Source organism: Epinephelus fuscoguttatus, linkage group LG10 (assembly GCF_011397635.1).
Source record: "Epinephelus fuscoguttatus linkage group LG10, E.fuscoguttatus.final_Chr_v1".
Lineage (NCBI taxonomy): Eukaryota > Metazoa > Chordata > Actinopteri > Perciformes > Serranidae > Epinephelus > Epinephelus fuscoguttatus.
The window spans coordinates 40,249,254-40,272,395 of record NC_064761.1 but is presented as its reverse complement, the minus strand read 5'-3'; the positions used below and the strand labels follow the sequence as shown (position 1 = coordinate 40,272,395).

The following is a 23,142-nucleotide window of genomic DNA, read 5'->3' as shown; positions in this document are numbered from 1 at the left end:
CCATAAAAGAATGCTGTGTCTCATTACGCTGGTTTATTATCTAATAGAATGTGCAGCTGGGGCATGGTTCTCCTCGCCATAAACTGTTAAGTTGTCTATCATACATGTAGAGGAAAAGAATCACAGTAAGACATTAACCAGACATGTAAATGATTGAATGAATCACAGAATGGCATCTTTAGGGAAGGTGCATGTTAAGTGCGACGCAGCGAAATACTGTTCAGACTTTGATCAGAACTGCCGGAGACAGTCGGAGTTGATACGCTGGAAGCATCCGGGTGTGTAAAGACAGTCACAAGTTTCCTGTCAGCTCGGCAAAGAGTGAACACACAGGTGAGTTTGATGTTTTTAATTAATTAGCCGTTTATATTATGGACTTCTTTTAATCTACATTACTGTGATAAAGAGCGGTACAAGTTTTGCATTTGGTCTTGTAGCATTGGATTTAGTGATTTTAGTAAAGCTTATACAAAGACTTAGTCCTACTGGTAAAAATGGATCTTATTTTGTCTTTTGGAGTGAGCCTCTGAACTGTCATTCATGATTTAACTACACTCTCAGGTCAGGTTGGGATGGCGGTGGCCCAGGGCCCGTTCCTGGCTGCTGTGCTCCTCCTCGTCTCTTGGCTCCACTGCTCCTCTCCCCTACCTGCCTGTCCGGAGTCCTGCACCTGTCAGAGCACTCCCCTGCTGAACTGTTCCTCCGCTGGCCTTTCCTTTGTGCCTCAACAAATCCAAGACTCTGTCACCGATTTAGACCTGTCTCATAACCTCCTTGACTCTGTAACACTCTACCGACCACATCGCAGCCTCAGGAATGTGTGGCTGGGAAACAACAGTATCACACGCTTGTCTCTCTGCATGGAGAGAAGCATCACAGGTAGACATGTACATCGCCTGAGACCTCAGAGCAGACCGGGATGTGTATCTTGGGCCCCCACCCTGCAGCTGCTATCTGTTGAGAGGAATCAGCTTGAGCAACTCCCACAGGGTGAGTCAGTGTGATATGGTAATAAACCACATATATAAAACACAGTCACAGCACACGTACAGCAGCACATTTAATAAAGAAAAGATATAACACAACAAAGCAGTAATGGCAGAAGTAAAAGTACTCATTGGGCATTATTGGCCCTGTTAATATTATTACATGATCATTATTGATGTGTTTACATATAAGCAGCACAATAATGCCCTTGTTTGGTCACAGTGGGGGGATTTTAATTACTTAAGATATGGCTGGATAGTTTAATCAATAACAATTTGTCATTTTATAAACTGAACATATGTTTTGTACGAAAAATCTTGATCTGATAATGGCTTTTCAACTGATGTAGAAATGTAATGGAGCCTCAAATACAAGCACTCAAGTACAATTACCTCTGCTGTACTTAAAGTATTAATTAAGTAAATGTTCTTTCCAACACTGGTGTCAACACATATGTACAGTAAGTAAAGCTGTAGAACTGAGTAATCCAAAACATTATAATCACAAAATCTCAACATCAATAGAAATGCCAACCGATATGAGCACAGGGTGTCTACAGGTCCTTAGATAGTCTTAAAATGACTTAAATTACGTTTTCTCAGTCCAAGGCCTAAGAAAGTCTTAAATATTCAGATTCAATGGGTCTTATATTTTGGGTCACATTACCGTGAAATTATCTCCAGCCTGACAGACCTAATGACTGTTTACAATCATTGGACAGACTTAAGAGAAATACATTTTTCCCGGGGTATTCCTCTGAATATTGCAATGATAAATAGCATTATTATTATAGGGATGAGATTTTGTTTCCTTACTGTTCATTTTGAACTGACATCAGTGTGTTCACTTGGAGAGAGTACTTACACATGTGTCTCACACACACACACATATATATATTGTGTATTTCCATTGCAGGTTTGGTCTTGAATTTCATATAAGGTGGTATTAAAAAGGTCTTAAAAAGTCTTCAATTTAACTTATTATGTTCACAGTAATGCATAGTATCTTGTAATGATTTATAGACCACACCCATTTGTCCAGAAGTTAAATGGTTACATGAAATGTCCATTGTCTGGGTGTGTGCCCATGATGTACATGCTGTAGTATGTAAGGTAGTAGAGTGTGTAAACAGGAGGTAGACAAAATGACATACACACACTTAATAGATTTCAGTCTTGATGAAGATGAACATCACTACAAAATGCTTAGAAAATATTGGCTGTGTGTATGTGAGGAGGACGTGTGAAGCGCAGTGTGAGTGGTTTAGTATATCTGTGAGCTTCTATCCTTGTTTTTCAGTGGCTACAAGCTTTTTTGTCTTGTGATCCCCTTTCAAATAAAACATGATCTATTTACCGCTCAGATGTGTGTGAGGTTAGAGTCTTTGACTCAACTGATTAAACATCCCAGGCCTTAAAGGTAAAATCAAAGATCAGGGGCAAGAAGATGACTCTAATTCTGTGTAGCAGAATGTTGTAGTGATCTTTCCTGTCCCATTTACCATGTTGTGAATTTAATCAGGAAAATTACACATGGAAAAAAAAATGTTTTTGTGTGCTGGTGATGAAAGCCTATGCATCTGATAGTGAAGTTGCCAAGTTGACACTAATTGCCCTCCGGAGTGTTGTTGAGAAATTTCCATGAGTCAGACCTGAGAGGTAGGGCCACCACTCATAGGCATATTGTTTGCCAAATTCTGTATAAAAACATGTACCTAGGTAGGGCCGGGCAATATATTGATATGATGATATGAAATGAGATATCGTCTTAGATTTTGAGTATAGGCGTAACAGTGAAGTGATTTAATTACCAGTCTGCCTTTACCGCATGATGGATCATTGCTTATCAAGAATCCATTGTGTAAATAAATGTCTTAATGAAAGCACCAATAGTCAACCATATCATATCACTGTAGTATTGAAATTAAGATATTTGGTCAAAAATATTGTGATTTTTGATTGTCTCCATATCATCCAGCCCCAGTCTGAGGTCTGCTAATTTATCCATATGGGAAAATAAGTCTATGAGCTGTGCACGTTGCACTTACTGTCCTTTCATTTGAGTCTCACATATAAACAAACCCCCTCATTGATAGCCCTTATCTTTAGTACTTTGCTCCACTCAGAAATGATTAAACTTCCCAAGATAATGACACTGTACACCCTTCAGTCAGTCACAGCTTTTACTGACATTCCAGTGGCTCAAAGAAAGGTGTAAACAAGCAGTTCAACTTTTGAGCCTCCCTCCGAATCATGTTATTCTATAAACCCTGCTGCTCGGCTGAACATATGTGTCTCAGAGAAATGCATTCACTATGGTTCCTTTAAAGGCATGTGTGAACAGCCCATTTACTTAGCAAGAGCTGTGTTGACAGTCATAGACTTGGTTCCTGTTTGGTATTCAGCTCACAGCACCCTCAGTGCCTCTCTAATGAAGCACAGACCCACAGTGCCTTACTTCAGCCCAGCAGTCTCAGGGAGATTGTCTCAGGCTAGTGAAAAGGAGGAGACAGAAAGGAATGAGCACCACAGGAAAAAAAACCCTAGCCGCTAATTAGGGATATTGTGAGAGTTTTCACAGTGAAAATAATCCAGAAGAATTTGGATCCATACTCCAGGAAAGAAGTGTTCATCGATTTGGACATTTTACACTACTCACTACCGAGATATCCAGAGCAAGAGCACGCGAAATACCTTTAGGTGATATTATTACATCTCAGCATTGAAAAGAGTGCAGTACTGCAAACACATCAACTTGTAGTTAACAATTAACAGTTTTTGACCTTGCAAATCACAGTGAAGAATGTAAAGCAGTACAGGACTGAGACGAGAAGGGACAAACCAACTTGTCAAAATGTGTAGCCACACTGGACTAGTAAAAGAGACTAGGCTTTTAATTGAAGTTTTATGGTATGTGCGCTAGCAAATGGCAAGAGACAAAGAATATTTTGATCCTGTTTGAATTGTGCTATGAATTACACTTGTGTTTTGCAATTTTAAGTTATTTTGCAAGTCAAAAAAATAGCAGTTTGTTGTTGGTTTGTCATAGTTGTATGTAAATACACCATAGATTTTTATAATAACTACACACCGGCCCCCAAGATGGTGCCTTTTCATTCCAATGGAGTTGCTCGCCTGGCGTATGTGCCAAAAAAGTTTTCTAGCTTCTGGCTTTACTTCCGTGGTATGCGGCCTACTGAATATGCACAGTAGTGTTTCTCCTGCTGGCCCCTCCCGCAAGTTCCCACTTGCCCTATACACTTCACACTGTGGTAACATCACAGATTTAAATCGCTTTTCTCAGTTTGAGAGGCCTTGAATACATTCAGTGAACTACGTTTCTCGTCTCCCACAATATATGTCACCTAGCTATTATGGTAACTTAGCTATGTCCATGCACAAAAATATCGTTATCTTACCTGATGTGTTTTATGGAGCGACTCCCGGTCGTTTTATCAGCTCAGACGCCAAAGAACGAGCAAGACCCATTGTTCACTTAAGTATATCCAGTACAAAAGACAGGCATCATAGCTTCACTGAGAGAAGATGGTATGACGTCACTTATGGAGCTTGTGTAGTCTTTCTAATTAGCAGTTTTATAACAAACTGTTACTTTCTTGACTCGCAAAATTATCTTTAAAATTGACAAACGTATGTGTAATTCATGGCACTATTCAAACAGGATCAAAAAATTATTTGCCTCCTGCCATTTACCACTATTTTTTCTGAAATCAGGTTACCATGGTTGTCCACCAAAAGGGGAGGGACTTCGCCTTTTATTAAAAAACCTATAATATACACAACATTCCTTGTTCCTTTTTAGTGCAACACCATCATGGTTATTGTTGAGTTCTAATTACAGCTCTTGTTTCTGTCATCCAGGACTGGAGGGCAGTGAGTCCTTACAGGTTCTGCAGCTCTCCTTCAACAGGATCTCAACTCTACGTCCAGGAGACCTGAGCCACCTTCGACAGCTAAAAGAGCTACACCTACAACATAACCTCATCACAAGTCTCCATCCACAGATGTTCCAGGATTTAGCCCAGCTCCAGGTAACACTGATTTTGAATCTAACTTGTCAAAAGCATGCACAGAGTATTAAGTAATAATGTAGCTTTTAATTTGGAAACTTTAAATTGTATTAGCAGTCACATTACACGTCTCAACATGTGATCTATGTCCATACTGTGTCCCCCTCAAAGGTTCTCGATCTGAGCTTCAACATGTTGACCAGCCTCCATCCTTTGACGTACTTCTCTCTCCGTAACATTGGAGCTGATGTTCAGCTGGGTGGGAACAGTTGGCAGTGTGATTGCAGTATGCGCAGTTTAAGAAGGCGGATGGCATATGACAGCGGCAGAGGCCTGCAGGCTTGGAGCGTGGTGTGTGCTACCCCCTCCATCATCTCTGGCAGAGACCTGCTACAGGTGGAGGAGCATGACCTTAACTGTTTTAGTGCTGAGGATGGGCCAGAGGTCCACCGAGATGTGACTGTCTATAGTGGCTCAGAAATACTGCTGTCTTGCTCTACACAAGGTAACACAGTCCAAAAAAAGTGCAAAATAACTTGAATATAGTATCTCAAATGTAGGTTAATCTAACTGCATGTTAATGATGTCTTTGTTGTAGATTCAACATGGTGGACACCCAGTGGTCAAGCATCCGTGAGCCAACCTCAGGCTGGTCTGCTCATCAGTGACGTCACAGAGAGAGACGCAGGACTATATGTGTGTGTGTCTGAAGAACACGAAGTTATGTCTGTTTTTAACCTTCAAATCAGTAAAATAGGAGGTGCAAGAAGAAAAACTAGAAGTTTACCCAGAACCAGCCAAGAGATCATCCCACAGGACACCCCAGACAGGATAGGTCAAGAAAGGAATCCGAGAGCTACGCAGTCTAACTTGGCTCTGGCTGTGTGTCTGTCTGTTTTCATCACATTTCTGATAGCCTTTATCCTAGGAGTCCTAGCAAGACCTTGTATTGATGTACTTTGGGGAAGGATCACCAAGAAGAAAAGTACCTCTGCGACCCACTCTGTCTCATCTGTAGAACAAAGACAATATGACAATGAGGCCTACTGCGATGGTGAAGAACCACAACAAATAGGAGCTCACAGGGAAAGAAGAGTCACATTTAGCACTGTAGACTATAGAGAAGACAGAAATGTACAGTATTATGATACCGTAGCCGGTGACAATCAGGAAACCATCAACAATGAAGCAGTGATTGAATGTGAAGTACGCAATACAAATACAACTAGAGATTCAGGAAGTGAAAACAGCGTACGACTGAGTATAACAGAGGATAACCAGAGAGATGGCACAGTACTCTCAGGAGGCCACACACACAGCATAGAGTTTGAACACATCCCAGACCCTGTTGAGCAGGAGAAGAGGAGAAGCTTGTCTTCTTGCTCAGATTCTTCACGATCTGACAAAGTATTCAATGAGGACCAAATGACTCAGAAAGCAGCAACAAAGTCTCATCAGCTGGCAGAGGACTCCTCAACAGATGTCAGAGTAGAGGTGTCACAAATTTCTGTAGAGGGCACAAGTAAACTTCCTGGATTTTCTTCAGAGCCCTTTGCAGATTGGTCACCACATACAAACAACACCAACATTACAGACCCTGAACTGTGGCAGGAGAATGAAGAACAATTTGAGTTTAGTGATTCTCTTCATAGTTCGTCTGCAAGGTCCAGCAGTGTGCGCGGTTCTTTTAATGATTCAAAACTGATTTTGGTGCCCATTTCTGATAAACAGAGGACAGATTATTCGTCCAGCTCTAGCTCACATGTCAGTGAGGATGAGCCCACACAGTACACTGTGAACTCAGACCAAGAGGAGGAGGAGGAGGAGGATAAAGAAAGGAAGCACAATAACCCTGAGGTCACTAACGCTAGCCTTAAACAGGGTGTTAGTTTTGAACAGCAGATCCACAGTGTAGACTCTATCAGGCCTACAGTGCGATTTAATCAGGTTGATTACAGTTACGACAAGCAAAGGCCTGTAGTGAGACCAGAGGATTCCTTTTCCTTTCATTCCAGTGACAGTGATGTGGAGGACTACACAGTTAAAAAAGGGCAAGTACCCAGTTTGGTTGTTACCAGTCACAGTAAGAGTCTGGACACTGGAGCACCTTCACCCTCTGCTGCTTATCCATCCTCTTCAAGCAGTGAGAGTGAAGCAGAAATCAAAGACCTAAAGGTGGAACACAGTATTGGCAGATTGAATGAGGGCATCAAAATCAAGAAGGCAGAAAGACTGTCAACTGACCGGGATCGCATATGTATCCCCCAAATTAAGAGACATGTAGATATCAAAACCCCGTTACCAGCTTCTGATTCATCCTCTAGTGATGAGAGTACGGATGAAACAACAAATCACACAAAGAAGCAGGAACAAGGAGAGGTGAACATAGCAGGGCAATCTGTAACCCATGATGCCATGAAGCCACAATGTCCTGCTCTAGATCCTGCCCCTGCTACTACCATTAAGAGGCGGGCCCCATTGCCACCTATTGATTCTTCTAGTGATGAGAGTGCAAATAAAACAATGGAGCAGAAGCAGAAGCAAGGAGAGATGCAAATGATAAGGCTTCCTATTAAAGTATCTCAAACAGCAAGTTGTGATTCAGATACACAATGGCCTGCCCTAGATCTGGAGCATATTCCTCACATCAAGAGGCGTCTAGATATCAAAACACCATCACCTGATTCATCTTCTAGTAGCAACAGTGAGGATGAAACAACGAAACATATTAAGAGGCAGGAGCAAGAGCAGATGAACATGGCAAGGCCTCCAAGTAAAGTATCTGACACAGCACGTTATAACCCACAAACACAATGGCCTCTCCTTGATCTTCAGCATACTAAACACATCAAGAGGCGTCTAGATATCAAAGCACCGTCCCCTGACTCTGACTCATCTTCTAGTACTGACAGTGAGGATGAAACAACACACCACACAGAGATGCCAGGGAAGGTGGAGATTGCAGGACTTCCATTGCAAGAATCTCAAACAGGAAGTCATGATCCAAGCACATTGTTTCCTTCCATAGATCTTGAGCACATTCCCCACATTAAGAGACGTCTAGATATCAAAGCACCATCACCACCACCTGATTCGTCTTCCAGTAGTGACAGTGAAGATGAAACAACACACCACACACAGAGGCCTGGGAAGGTGGAGATCACAGGACTTCCATTTCAAGAATCTCAAACAAAAAGTCATAATCCAGACACAAAGTGGCCTGCCCTTGATCTTCAGCAGACAATGCACATCAAGAGGCATCTAGATATCAAAGCACCACCACCACCACCTGATTCATCTTCTAGTAGTGACAGTGAGGGTGAAACGGTAAACCATATCACCAAGCAGGAGCAAGTACAGATGAACATGGCAAGGCTTCCAAGTAAAGTACCTGACACAGCACGTTATAACCCACAAACACAATGGCCTCTCCTTGATCTTCAGCATACTAAACACATCAAGAGGCGTCTAGATGTCAAAGTACCATCACCTGACTCTGACTCATCTTCTAGTAGTGACCATGAGGATGAAACAACACACCACATACAGAGGCCTGGAAAGGTGGGGATCACAGGACTTTCATTTAAAGAATCTCAAACAGAGAGTCGTGATCCAGACACAAGGTGGCCTGCCCTTGATCTTGAACATATTCCTCGCATCAAGAGGCGTCTAGATATCAAAGCACCATCACCACCACCTGATTCATCTTCTAGTACTGACAGTGAGGATGAAATGACGCACCACACAGAGATGCCAGGAAAGGTGGAGATTGCAGGACTTCCATTGCAAGAATCTCAAACAGGAAATCATGATCCAGACACAAGGTGGCCTGCCCTTGATCTTGAGCATATTCCTCGCATTAAGAGGCGTCTAGATATCAAAGCATCATCACCACCACCTGATTCATCTTCTAGTAGCGACAGTGAGAATGAAACAATCAACCATATGAACAAGCACAAGCAAGGACAGATGAACATGGCAAGTCCTCCAAGTAAAGTATCTGACACAGGACGTAATAACCCACAAACACAATGGCCTCTCCTTGATCTTCAGCATACTAAACACATCAAGAGGCGTCTAGATGTCAAAGTACCATCACCTGACTCTGACTCATCTTCTAGTAGTGACAGTGAGGATGAAACAACACACCACATACAGAGGCCTGGAAAGGTGGGGATCACAGGACTTTCATTTAAAGAATCTCAAACAGAGAGTCGTGATCCAGACACAAGGTGGCCTGCCCTTGATCTTGAACATATTCCTCACATCAAGAGGCGTCTAGATATCAAAGCACCATCACCACCACCTAATTCATCTTCTAGTACTGACAGTGAGGATGAAACGACACACCACACAGAGATGCCAGGAAAGGTGGAGATTGCAGGACTTCCATTGCAAGAATCTCAAACAGAAAGTCATGATCCAGGCTTGATGTTTCCTTCCATAGATCTTGAGCGTATTCCTCACATTAGGAGGCGTCTAGATATCAAAGCACCATCACCACCACCTGATTCGTCTTCTAGTAGTGACAGTGAGGATGAAACAACACACCACATACAGAGGACTGGAAAGGTGGAGATTACAGGACTTCCATTTCAAGAATCTCGAACAGAGAGTCATGATCCAGACACAAGGTGGCCTGCCCTTGATCTTGAGCAGACAATGCACATCAAGAGGCGTCTGGATATCAAAGCACCACCACCGCCAACTAACGCATCTTCTAGTAGTGACAGTGAGGAGGAAACAATCAACCATATAAACATGCAGGAACAAGGGCAGATGAACATGGCATGGATACCAAGTAAAGTACCTGAAACTGCACATTATAACCCACAAACCCAGTGGCCTCTCCTTGATCTTCAGCACACTAAACACATCAAGAGACGTCTAGATATCAAAGCATCATCACCTGACTCTGACTCATCTTCCAGTAGTGACAGTGAGGATGAAACATCAGGCCATAATAAAAAGCAGACACCAACAGGGGTGGACTTTGCAGTGCCTTCATTTGAGAAATCTCAAACAGGAAGTCATGACCCTGGCACAATGTTTCCTTCCATAGATCTTGAGCATATTCCTCGTATTAAGAGGCGTCTAGATATCAAAGCACCATCACCCCCTTTTGAGCCACCCTCTAGTTGTGAGATAGTGGAAAAATGTGAACAAAGGAAGGTACACATTTCAAGACATCCATCTCAAGGATCTCAAGCAGAAAGTCGTGATCCAGACACACAGTGGCCTGTCGTAGATCTTGAGCATACTATGCGTGTCAAAAGGCGCCTAGATATCAAAGCACCCCCACCAAGTTCTGATTCATCTTCAAGTAGTGACAGTGAGGATGAAACAACATACCAAGTTAAGAAAGGGGAGCAAGGAGAGACACACATGGCAAGGTCTCCAACTGAAATATCTCAAACTGTACGTTATGACCCACAAACACAATGGCCTCTCCTAGATCTTGAGCATACGAAACATGTCAAGAGGCGTCTAGATGTCAAAGCACCATCACCTGACACTGACTCATCTTCAAGTAGTGACAGTGAGGATGAAACAACACACCACACAGAGAGGCCAGGGAAGATAACCTTTGCTGAGCTTCCATTACAAAAATCTCAAACAATAAATCAGGATCCAGAATCACAGTGGCCTGCTCTTGATCTCGAGCATAATTTGCGCATCAAGAGGCGTCTAGATATCAAAGCACCATCACCAGTCTCTGATTCATCTTCTAGTAGTGACAGCGAGGATGAAACAACACTCTCCACAAAGACAGCGAGGCCAGGGGTGGTGGGAGTTGTAGGGCCTCCATTTCAAGAATCTCAAACAGTGAGTCGTGATCCAGAAACACAGTGGCCAACCGTAGATCTCGGTAATATTACTCGCATCAAGAGGCGTTTAGACATTAAAGCCCCATCACCACCTCCTGATTCATTATTAAGTGGTGGAAGTACAAATCATACAATGGAAGGAAAGAGAGAGGAAGCTATCAAAATTAGTCCAGGTCACTCATCAGGCAGCTCAGATGAGCAAGAGAAGAGTATTGAAAATTTAAGATACCCCCCACCAACAGTAAAACCAGATTCAAGATGGCCTACACTGGATCTCAACAGTGACCTCCATGTCAAAAGGCGCCTGGATATCAGGGCACGTTCACCTCCATCTGAGTCATCTTCCAGCAGTGATGAGAGTGAAAGTGGGACTACAAACCCACCTAAAACAGATGTGGGGATTACAAGTCATAGACCAGAAGGAAAGATGCCGGACTTGAAAGTGAACGTCCCTCCTGTCAAGAGGCGTTTGAATATCAAAGCACCATCAGCACAACCAGATCTGGTTCTTAGTAGTGTGTCTCCAAGCTCTCGACAATCTGAATCATACTCTTCCAGAAGCAACAGTGAGGATGAGCTCAGAGACCAAGCTAAAGCAGGACTGGGAGTATCTGCCCCATTAAAGACCATGGAAAAGGAGTTCATTACAACACCAAAGACCCCACTGATAAACAATTCTCACCGCCCAAAGGCAGACCACAATATCAAATTAGAAAAGTATACAGTTGTTACAGATGATGTGGGGGTAAAAACAGGTGACAACATCAGCAGACCGCCAGAGATAAACCCAGAACTCCAGTCACGATGGGCAACAATGGATCTTGGCATCTCCCGATTCAGAAAGCGTCTTGAAATCACATCGCAAACACGTGAACCACCAAATCTGCCCTCATCACCTCCACCTGACTCCCCCTCGTCTTCCAGCAGTGAAAGTGGGACTGGGAGCAAAAGCAGCAAAACAAGACAAAAGAGAGAGGGAGTTGGAATTCAAGGAATCATACACACAGAATCATCTGTAACCACCAAAAACAAAGTGCAGAGGAAGGCTGGGACAGAGCTCAGAGGCCAAACATCAGAGGAGTCTCCTTCAGTCCACCCCCATTTGAGTCTCACCAATATCCCCCATGTCAAGAGGACTTTGGATATCAGAGCACCGTTACAAAGGGAATCATCCTCCAGCAGCAGTAGTGAGGATGAGACGATAGCCCATAGTGTTCCTGACCTAAGTCTCGGAGTCCCACGTGTAAAGAGGCGTCTGGATATCAAGGCGCCATCACCAGAGCCAAGTAATTCCTCCAGCAGTGAGAGTGAAAATGAGGTGACACAAACCACTGCAAACCAAAGCAGATATCCATCCAATATGTCAGGAATGATAGACAACGACCATCTAATCACATATAAGCGTTTAATTATGAAACCGTCAACGCCTCTGGGTAATTCTTTCACCCCCAGTGGCATGGATCAAACTATAGACCACACAAAACAAAGATATACAGGGACTGAAATAGTAACTGTTACACAAGGAGGTCCATTTCACAGTGTGGGAGACAGAGATGCGTCTCTTTCCCCAAAGAGAGTTCCCAGTATGAGCTTTGATGATGTAGTAAAGAAAAGGCTTGAGCAGTCCAGAAGCACCACAGATTTAGACGTTCCACCTGAGATAAGGTGGACTGGTGTTGGCCGTCAGCTTCCTGACCATTCCCTTCCTGGTCCAAGGAGACATCCGGATGTAGGCGTATCATCTCCACAGCAGCCTCCACCTGCAAAGCCAGAATGTCCCCCACCTGACTCCTCCAGCAGTGAAAGTGATGATAACATAAAACAAGACAAAGGGAAGGCATATGTGACACTGACGCATAAACACTCATCTCTTAGTGCCAGTGGCGTTTCTCTTGCATCCAGCAGAGCTCTTGACAAGTTTGACAGCCCACCCAGCAGCACAAGTGAGCTTCTGAGGGCTTTATCTGAGGACACAAATAAAAGGAAAGGCCTCAGTGCCCTAAAAGCCATGTCAACGGAGAGACAAAAGTGGGACACAGTAGAGAGAAATTTAGATAAGGGAGCATCTCCTGCATTTGATGACACCAGTTTTAACTATCGCAGGTCTGAGGAGGATGTCAAGCCCCTGGCCAAACAGCCACTACCACAATTACGTCTCTCCTCTACTTCAGTAGATGAGAGAGGAGCTAAAGATCTGCTGTACGACATTCCTCGCTACAGAAGGCATGACATGGGAGATACTGAACCACCACAGAGGGCTCCACCTCCTGTTCCAGCAACACCACCACCACCATATGAGGCAGTAGGGCTGTCACGGAGGTTTCCACAGAGCAGTAAGACACAAGGGTTGGAAGGCACCAGATCTTATCTGCAACAGAGCAGACAGACAGAGGAATCAACAAGTTCTTCACTTACGTCACAAAACCTGGCGGTCTATTTCGACTCCTCTAACGTGAACATTAGTGAAGTCTGATTTTTTTTTAAAGAGTCCCTGCATCCTTAACACTGACAAAACAAACAAATGATTGGCACTGCGTTGATCTTAGGCGGCCAGTGAATAAGATGTTGTAAATTATATTTTAAAGTATTAAGCTTGAAATGAAATGTAAATACTAATAATTTATTGTGTGTAACTGTTGTAGAGAGGAGTAGAGGGCACTATATTTGTCTTTCAGATTTGCCCTATTCCTGTAAATCATCCATAACAAAGACGTTTGTCTGTAATTCATTTTGCAACAAGAATCCATATCATCTTGTCATGTATAATTAATACACATATAAAGAGACCTTAATAAAATCTTATCGATGAACAATATAAGACTGAACTTTCATTTGTAGATAGATCTAAATAATGACAACAGCGTGACAGTATTACTGTTTTACAGTTTTTTTAAGGACAAACTGTTAACTTAAGAGCCCAAAAATAAGCCAGTAAGTTAATAAACCCTTTTATTTATGTATATAGACATAGGTTATAGTGAAAACAGACATATAGACACTTACATAGTTTACATACATATATACAGTTGGGACAAGGGTGTTCATCCTCCTGCATTGTCATGGGAGAATACTAAAACATTGATCTCTACACAGTATTTGGTAAGCAATCCAACAACTACCTCAATCTTAGATGTTATGCTGATGGTGGATGCATTATAATGACATTAGAGGCTTTCATATAGTTTCAGCTGTGGTGGATTTCAATGACATGAGAGCTGATGTATTTTATCTTCACAACAAATTTCAATGTGTGTTTCCTGGGTATCATGACAGTGTAAATAAATAAAACTCCATCCTGTATACTGGCTGCAGCTCTGCGGAGCTTACAGCACGTGTAAGGATGTCTAAGATGGGGTTAATGCAGGAGGGAACTCCTGCTCCACCGTGAGGTTACAGGTGTGTTCCAGGTCTTAATAGACACAATCATGTTGTTTATCAGAATTAAGATAACATGATCGTGAATATCAAATTAAGCACAAAACACTTGCACAAATTTCTGTACAAAACAAAAACGTGTTTGAAAAATGTTTTCAAAAAATCTCATCCATTCACAAAAGGCTCTGTTGGAGCATGCATGCAAATATTAAATCTGACGATTCAGCGTCACACCACAGCCAAAGACAAAAATTTATACATGTGTTACAAGAACATTATACTAGGCAAAAAGAACAGCATAGCATCATCACACAGTTCCAAACTGTCAGTGTCCACTGTTTTGATTAGATCCTACGGGTGGTACAAAGCAATGCTTTCAGCAAACCTACCTTTCTACTCAAGCCTTAAGGACCTCGTCCTGAGAGGGTCACTGGTCTTCCACTGTAGTTATATTAACACTGTCAGTGTTGGGAGAGATGCTACTAGTAAGAGGAGACCTGAAACTATCAGTGGACTAAGGAGGACAAAACAGATGCCACACATCAAGACAAAATGGACACCAACAAGCTCTATGTCAACTTATAACACAGCCCAAACAGTCTGAATTCATCCTGAAGTAATCCCTGACCACTCAGTGTGTCTGCGTGTGCATGTGTTGTATGTGTTCTCACACGTGTATATACATTTGGGTTTGTTGGTATGTGTGTGGGACACACAAAGTGACTTCCATGTTTTGAGGCACAATAATACTCTTACCTACAGAACGTAGATACATAAATCGGTCGTTGGACCAATAAATGCTGATCAGAGCACTAGTGGCTCACCGCTGTACTGTAATAAGAGTTAGTAAGCAGCAATGCTGATTTGTTTGGTGCTATGAGGTCTGAAGCCTTTGCAGGGAGTGAGCAAACTGTTAGCATTAGCTGGAGCAAAACAGCAGGAGGGAACAAAAACTGGAGGGGAAAAAGAAAGGGGGGAAAAAAATCACTGGCACAAATCAATAGTAAACAGCACAGGTACCAGAGACCTGCGATCAACCATTTGACACAGTGTGCTTCTTGAGGAACTCCTACCTAACTCAAAATATGACAAACAATAGTTAGTGCCATCTGTCCAGAAAAGCTCAAGTTCAAGTTCATTGCACAGATATATAATATTTAGATGTGCCCAGGTCAGAGTGACCCTGTTTAAGACTCAGACACAATGCATGAATGGTCACTGTTGGTTTCTCTGTGCTGAAGACAGGGGGTGAGGAGTGGTTCTCCCACACAATACCATTTTGCTTCCATCGTCCACGTATGATACCATGTTATCCTAACACAGACAGCAATATGACATGTCACAGTGAGAGAGAGCAATGCCACCGGGGATTGCTGCAAGCTTGCCCACTATGCAACTTCGGTCGGGAACATAACTCCACAATGGCAGCCCTCCGCCTCCTCGCTCTGGGCAGCATGCACCCAGGCTGCAAACCCAGCGCCCCCACCCTAGCCCACCCACAGCCCGAACCCCTCCTCTACCAGGAAGCACCCACAGTCACTGCTTTACCATTTTTGTATTGTTTACTTATTGGTTGTTGATTCTCATAGTCGTTGTTGTCACAGTTGTATTTTTTCCATTTTCCTTTCTGCTCTGCGCCTATGACATCTGTCTTTCCTTGTACCATTCCACAAACTCGTCCAACAAAACTGGCCCTGAAAAAAAAAGAAAAGACAGAGTAGAAGAGATTAGAAAAACAATTTACGTAACACTCACATGAATGTCACTGTCACGTTGATATGTGTTCACTCACAGGCACCATCCTCGTCGTAGTTACTGAGGTCCAGGTTGATTGTCCTGCTGAACTCTAAAACATTGCACCATTGGTCTTTGTTGATGACTTTGTACTTGGATTGCTGAGGAAGAATAAACAAATACATTCAATTAATACAGTGCAGCAACATTTAGGGCCCTAACACACCAAACCAGCGGTCAGCCTTAGCTCAAACGGTGAGCATCTGTTGCCCTAGTTTTTGCTGTGTGTTCAGCACCACTGGCACCAGTCGGCTTTTTATCAGCCGATTCAGCATGTTGAATCAGTGTTGGAGACAGCGTGGTCCGCCGGTGAATGAAATCACTCTGATTGGCAGTTTAGCTCAGTACACGAGAAGAGAAACGGAAGTGAGGAAAGTAAACAAATGGCTAAAATCAAAAGGGCCTCAATTCGAAACAATTGTGTCATATTAGGTACGATTATGTTTTTAGCCACTGAGATCTTCAGCAGAAACAGTTCATAACTGTGTTAATTTTTCGCTAGCTTACAGTACATTTCCTCTGTTCTCTCAGCATCTGGTTGTGTTGTTAAGGTGCTAACTGGCTAACTAGCATCTTGAATCCTACCTGACCAGTTCTGGTTTCTCTTTTTTAATGATGAATACAGACTACTGCATCCACTGGTATAGAAAGTTATTTCCTTGCATGTAGGTGCAGAACGTACATGCTGGTTGGCCGTTGGCTGTAGACTTTAAGGTGTGTTCATGTGCTCCTTTTTGGCTGAGACATAGGCGACATTAGGCAACACAACAATTGCCCTTCGTCGCCAATAGTTTGGTGTTGGCTTGGTGCGTCTGGGCCTTAAATTATGGATTGCTCTATCATGGCTGGAGTAATCCCATTTTAAGATGGTAGAGTTTTATTTTCCGCACATGGTTTCAGCTTTCACGTTAACCAGTTGCTGGCTCTAGCTTCATATTTAATGTACAGACATGTGAAAGGTATCAATCTGCGTCTCCTATAAGCACGGAAGCAAAGTGTTTTCCTCAAAATGTTAAAGAAGTCCTGTAAACAGTCTGAATTAATCAGCTACATGTCATCACGTGAATGATAATATTTAGTAAAGGAGTATGTTCTCTAGTTACAGTAAGTTACAGGGGCATATTATGCATGCTTTTAGGTTCATACTTATATTTCTGGTTTCTACTAGAACATTTTTTCATGCTTTAATGTTCAAAAAACATTTTCTTTACTTCATACTGTCTGAGCTGGTACATCCGTATTCATCCTCTGTCTGAGATGTTCTGTTTTAGCAATAGACTGTAAAAATAATGGACTTAGCTACCGTGACATCACCCCTTGGTTTGTGGACTCCCATTTTGAAGCCTCTAGCTTAGCATTTTCGGCCGTTCAGCTCTTTAGCAGCAATGGTTTGGAACTGTTTGCTACTGTTGGCTAGCGCACAGTAAATACAAGGCTATTGAAAGAAGGATGGAACATACTGTAGTCTCTGACCGCAGTCTTTGGTAGCTACATGCTTTTGGGTACAACTAATGGATGACAGCTGATGTACAACAGAAGGTTTTCACATAGAAAGCATTTGTTTATGGTCTTTTATCACAGAGTTTTTCAATGGCTGCAGAACTTGATTCTAACCCAAATCCTTATTTTTCATACAAAAATATTACGATTCAAGTCCGACTGCAGGCGCCTCAGTGAAACCAATCAATCACCCCCATGTTCTATGACAGTGTGCCAGCTATTGAGCCTTTCAGCAACTGCAGACCAGATTTCAATGACCATGCGTTGTACCCCATTGATATGATGTGTGATATGACGCTGTGCCTTCTCCCTTTTTTGACCTCCTCGGGTATATATTATTTGTTCTTTCACCAACAGGTTGTGGTTCTTAAAAGCTAACTGGCTAACTAGCGTCTTGAATCTGACCTGTTGGTGCCTCTTTTTTAATGATGAATACAGACTACTGTCACCACCTGCTATGGACAGTCATTTGCGGTGTGTTCAGGTGCAACTTTGTGGACAAAAAAGTCACAAAGGCGACACAGCCTTCGTCACCACTAGTTTCTTAATGTCAATTGTGTGTCTGGGCTTTTAGTCAAGTCAAACAGGAATTCAAACAGTCATATATTTAACTACAGTATGAGACACCTCCGATTTGGTAAAATGTTGTAGAGGACATATGTGAGCATGACGCTTACCTCTAGAAACTGATTAAACACAGGAAACAGCGGCCACGTCTTTCCCAGAAGAAGCCCCAGCATACACTTGGCTGTGTTCAAGTCCAAACTCCTCTGATCCTTTTCCTGTCCAGTCAAAACAACCCAAAGCTTCATGAAATCAATGCAAAATGTCAACCACACTTTAAACAGAGGGTCAGACTGGTAATGTTATTATCATCAGTATTAGCCCAAAACACAGAACAGGCTGAATTCTTTGACCTGTCGCTGAACACTGTAGCTGAGTCACGTTTTCATTCACTGCAACAGAGTGGGTTGCTTTGCTTAAGTCATTGTTTAATGTCTACGTGAGAGAAAAGTCAGGCTATGTAAACAGGCATCACACTTGATAAGTGCTTTCCCACTCAAAGTCAAACTGGAAAATTATCTTGACCTCCTTAAAACATTGAGGTTGTTCTGAACATTGGCTTGAGTAAGACCTCATAAGAATTTTAATCAGGTGCGTTTAAAAAACAACTGTTTCCGACGGGGATTTTATCATTCAAATGAACTGAATTCAGTTTGTTTCAGAAAGAAAGACTTTGCTTTACTCACCCGAGCAAAATCAAAGGCATATCTATAAATGAGCTTAAAACTGGTGCTGTCATTTAGGACAGATCTCAGGTAGTCGAGCGAGTTCCTCAGCCTCTCTGTGGAGTCGCACCTGACAACAGCAGAAAAATGCCTTAGACATACTCTACACTTCACTACCTGCTCAACTGGGTACCAAGGGCACTCGATAAAGACATGACTAGAGACAGAGAAAACACAGCAAGGCAACAATCAATCTTGAAAACAGCATTGGAAAAGACAAAAAGTAGGTAACTGACGTACTGCAGCGAGCCCATGCCTCTCAGCCACTCCTGAAGAGTGAAATATCCCATACTCTGGGCATCCAGCTTCCAAGCAAGAACCAGCATCACCACCTGGGCACAGACAAGAACCTTTATAGCTACAGATGTCCTTAAACAAAACATGTGTCAATGCATATTATCAATCTGTTAACTGAAATGACAAGTCTATTACATCGAAACACAGAAAACAACTGACCTCAATAACCCCTGAAACAAAGAATGAGCGTAAATAAGTAATGACCTTGAAGTGAAGCTAGGTCTTCATATTTTTGTGTTACTAACTAATTTATGCAAACTGTTCATTTTTATATATCACTTAAAGAATTATGAGAAATGCCCATCACGTTACCACAGCCAAAAACGCGTCCACATTGCTTGCTTAGTTTGACTAGCCGCCTCTAGCGAGCAAACTGAGACCAAACAGACGTAACTAAAAGGCGGGAATTCTGCTTACGTTCTCTGGCTCCACTCCAATGTCCTCACAGAACTTCTCCATGCCCTCTGGACCCACCACGTCATCACAGCCTATTTTGGACAGACAGACAAGTGTGAAGCTGCGTGTTCTGATCGGTAGTAAAATGCCAATAAACTGAGAATGTGTCATGATGATGTGAGGGGAGTGATTTGCTGGCACAATGCTTTAAAATAGCGGTTCCCAACTGGTGGGTTGTGGTCCAAAAGTGGGTCTCAGGTCCTTCCTGAATGGACCGCAAGTGACTCACGAATGTGTCAATTTAGCAAAAAGCACACTTCATTTTGAAGAACAGGGAATTTCCAGCGCAGAGATTTTAGTTTAAAGTGCTGTTTCCTGCTGTAGAATGAGTGACACGAATAACAGACAGCTACTTGAAAAGAGACAACAAACCAGCTCGATGACATGGCCAAACGCAAGTATGACACTGAATAAATTAAGCTGTGTGGACCATGAACTAATGACTAAGAAGAAATCTGGACTGCATGGCTGGACCAGTTGGGAACCACTGCTTTAAGCCATAAAATGTCACCTGCATATTCATAGAACCACTCCAGGCATCTTTTACTGGAAAATGTCTCCTCCTCGCGGATTTGTGACGTTTCATGTTTTCTGAAAACACTGCCGATGAAAAGAGAGTTGTGGTCACAAGCTCAGCAGTCGCACTGCTTGTAAAGTAGAGAATTTCAAAAGTGGTCAATGTGATTTAAAAAAGGCTTTTCTTATTACGGCTGCAAACTCAAAACTTCATGCCGCATTCCTCTTTAATAAGCCACAATAATCAATTTCTCCTGCATAACTGACACAGACTGAAGTGACCAATTTTTGGAATATTTAAGAAATGAATGTCACACCTGTCCTGCCGACTTTTCTTGGCTGACATGTCATCTCCAGCAGAGGGTCTCCTCTTTTTCCTAGGAGGCATGGCTCTCGAGCAACAAGCTAGGGAAGCAAGTGCAGGGCAGAATGAGAGACGGCTACGGATAAGCAACACACAGATTATTTCACTTGCTAAACATGCATGAGCTCTCAAAGATCCAGCAGAACGACACGTTGTTTTGGCACTGGCTTAATGCACAACTGTCCTTGTCATGACAGCCGTGACAGTGTTTTATGCCGTCTACAAAACACACAAGGACCAGCTGAGTTATTACCTGAGGGGTGGCTATCCTGTCCAACGTCTTCTGTCAGGTTCTATCAAAACAGATACCACAAGCTTGTACAGTGCACACATACACACACACACACATACACACACATAAACAAACCTAAAATACACAAAATGCACAAGCTGCCAATATGTATTTACCAGCCTGTGCAAGGTGTGGTGGATCTTATGGATGCTGGCCAGTGTAGTCAAGTGGGAATTCAGCTGTAAATCTATTTCCACAGAGAATAAAGATAACAGCAGAAATTAAACTAAAGCATAACACACAGCCTTCTGCTCCTAATTAAACTTATTAGCTTGGTACAAGGGTACAAGAAGGTGACATCACCGTAGCACCAACAGGAAGCTATGATTTGTAATCTTTTGCTAGTAATCACTAAGTCTCCACAATGATCAGCTGACTTTCGTTAGATTTCTATTTTAAGGGTTAAACTTTGAGAGAACGACAGAATAATATCTCACACGGATGAGGGAGTGATTCTCTGCATTCCTCGACAGACATGCAAACTCGATCAAATCTGATAATGCATGCTACCTTGTCTCCAAATGTCATCTGTGCAACTCCGTTTAAAGGCTGTCATCAAATCCCGTTGCTTTTAATTGATTTCAATCGGCCAAACCAGACAAAAAACACACTGCCGACCAGATAGCATTAGCTGCATACCTAAAATAGCAGTGCAGACGCGCAACTTGCACAGAGTTTACAAAGTATCTAGAGAGTTGGGCGTATGGGTGTTGTAGTCCATTTCCTTTAAAGAGGCCATTTACAACTCAGCGCTGGTTGGGAAACTAAACTACAATTCCCAAGGCTTAACAAAACAACTATTTCTCTCAGACCCCTCTACCCCACCAACATTTACCCCTACTGATTGAATGCGTTTTACATTGTCTTAAAAAAAATCTAACATCGTTTGCCTACTGGCACATAACCATTGCGCAGACGTTTTGCAGCAGCTGATGTATGTGCCGCAAAGCCCGACAGCACTGCTGCAGCAGGCAGTCAAAGATGTTTTACACAACTGCGTCACAATTTTCATTCTCTGTAATAGTCCGCAGTTGACCAGAAAATTGACCTATTTACACTGGCATTACGTTCACCCTAAGTTTGAGTTGAAACCCATTGTGCATCCTCAGTAATGATGGATATAAACATCACAACGCACCGATTACCATCGAAAACCTTCTGGATTTAACTAACGTCGGCTGCATTCAGCTGAGCACTGCTAACGCTACACAAAAAATTAACTCCACAGAGGCTGCCGAGTCGGATCAAACCTCCTGCAGGTCCAAACAACTGAAATTACACTAGCTATCTTTCCTTTGTTGTCGCCCAAGACAGCACAGGCAAATACAAAGGGACCACCAAATAGCACGGAATTCATACGTTCCCATCTAATCCTACAGAAACACGGGCTAAAAGTAGATGTAGAAACACAAAGCGTCTGTTTGCGTCTCTCCGACACACTCTGCAGCATCCGTGAAGATTCGTAATTTGATGCAGAAAAGCCTCTATAACGTTACTACTTACTTGCCGCATCAGAGTGCATTTTTATGAAACATACAACTGTCTGTGGGAAGTCCGGAGACCGGCCAATAGGCGGGCCTTGTCAACGTAAACCACGCCCGCGGGCCGTGATTGAAACTGGGGCTGTTCGGTCTCCGCCTTTGGCCGCTGCTCATTGGCCAATCGAGGTGTCGTGTCACAAGGGGGCGGGACACGAAATAGATCCCGCCCACGCACAAATGTGATTGGACACAGTTCCCAAACAGGCTTCGCTACCGCTGTAACTGATTGGTTGAGAGGTTTTTTATGAGCACGTCAATCATCAGAATTTCCTCGTGCAAGCCTGAAACCAGCCCACGATGGAATCTGATTGGTTGATCCAGTCATAAGTTGACCTCCCCTCGGTGTAGCTGCTGTTTGGGTTCGTTTAATGTCAACTCAGCCGGGCGGACGTTGGCAATGGTGCGTTTATGTCTCATTTCACGACGATACGGGCTCATTTCTCTGTCCTCGTGCTGTCACAAGTCGGTTGAAATCCCGGACGATTCTCCAGTTAGTGTGTAAAGTTCAGCAACCGAGAGCACTGTTTGTCAGGTGACTGAGAATCCGAGTTATTACTTAAAACGAGCTGATACATTGAACTGCAGCTACCTTGTTCTCTTGTTAATATCAATAACATTAATGTTAGAGGTGGGATTTATGGCTCTTTGAGGGGAGCCGGATCCTGGTGAGCCGTTCCTTTCAAAGAGCCGTTCAAAAAACTGGCTCATTTGACTGATTTTTATATTTATTAAGTTTTAAGAAGCCAGCCTGGTGGTAACTCATTTTATCTTGGAAATAATCACTGGGAGGTATGATGGGGTGAGATTTGGAACAAAATAATACAAAATTAGATATCCCACCAATATCTGAGTTTGAATTATTCTGAAATATTG

General features: G+C 42.8%; 2 protein-coding genes across 7 annotated transcripts; one reads left to right on the top strand and one right to left on the bottom strand.

Annotated features, from left to right (window-relative positions):
* The first annotated feature begins 204 nt into the window (after positions 1-204).
* LOC125896175 (uncharacterized) lies at positions 205-13,663 on the top strand. 2 transcript variants are annotated; one of them, XM_049588542.1, is made up of 6 exons: positions 205-333; positions 562-990; positions 4,869-5,038; positions 5,189-5,522; positions 5,616-8,640; positions 8,842-13,663. In XM_049588542.1, the coding sequence occupies exons 2-6, from the start codon at positions 573-575 to the stop codon at positions 13,316-13,318; spliced, it is 8,424 nt and encodes a 2,807-aa protein (XP_049444499.1). In that variant the 5' UTR covers positions 205-333; positions 562-572; the 3' UTR covers positions 13,319-13,663. The 2 variants fall into 2 exon arrangements, with proteins under 2 accessions (XP_049444499.1, XP_049444498.1); XM_049588541.1 differs by having other exon boundaries at positions 5,616-13,663.
* A 117-nt stretch (positions 13,664-13,780) lies between these two features.
* dcun1d4 (DCN1, defective in cullin neddylation 1, domain containing 4 (S. cerevisiae)) lies at positions 13,781-22,304 on the bottom strand. Of its 5 annotated transcripts, none has more exons than XM_049588556.1 (11): positions 22,232-22,304; positions 20,845-20,915; positions 20,690-20,729; positions 20,390-20,477; positions 20,068-20,156; positions 19,518-19,588; positions 19,044-19,135; positions 18,765-18,873; positions 18,192-18,296; positions 16,013-16,115; positions 13,781-15,914 (listed from the first exon to the last, which is right to left on the bottom strand). In XM_049588556.1, the coding sequence occupies exons 1-11, from the start codon at positions 22,248-22,250 to the stop codon at positions 15,859-15,861; spliced, it is 843 nt and encodes a 280-aa protein (XP_049444513.1). In that variant the 5' UTR covers positions 22,251-22,304; the 3' UTR covers positions 13,781-15,858. The 5 variants fall into 5 exon arrangements, with proteins under 5 accessions (XP_049444513.1, XP_049444511.1, XP_049444512.1 ...); XM_049588554.1 differs by lacking the exon at positions 22,232-22,304 and adding an exon at positions 21,166-22,225; XM_049588555.1 differs by lacking the exon at positions 22,232-22,304 and adding an exon at positions 21,239-22,225.
* Positions 22,305-23,142: the final 838 nt, after the last annotated feature.

Bases quoted from the DNA above. Each gene is read 5' to 3' on its own strand.
- LOC125896175 (XM_049588541.1), top strand. From the start codon at position 573: ATGGCGGTGGCCCAGGGCCCGTTCCTGGCTGCTGTGCTCCTCCTCGTC. The intron at 991-4,868 runs GTGAGTCAGTGT...TCTGTCATCCAG, and splicing joins GCTTGAGCAACTCCCACAGG to GACTGGAGGGCAGTGAGTCC. The intron at 5,523-5,615 runs GTAACACAGTCC...TCTTTGTTGTAG, and splicing joins GCTGTCTTGCTCTACACAAG to ATTCAACATGGTGGACACCC.
- dcun1d4 (XM_049588554.1), bottom strand. From the start codon at position 21,256: ATGACATTTGGAGACAAGGTAGCATGCATTATCAGATTTGATCGAGTT. The intron at 20,916-21,165 runs GTGAGATATTAT...CTGTGGAAATAG, and splicing joins AGAATCACTCCCTCATCCGT to ATTTACAGCTGAATTCCCAC. The intron at 19,589-20,067 runs GTGACATTTTAT...TGTCCAAAATAG, and splicing joins GTGGTTCTATGAATATGCAG to GCTGTGATGACGTGGTGGGT.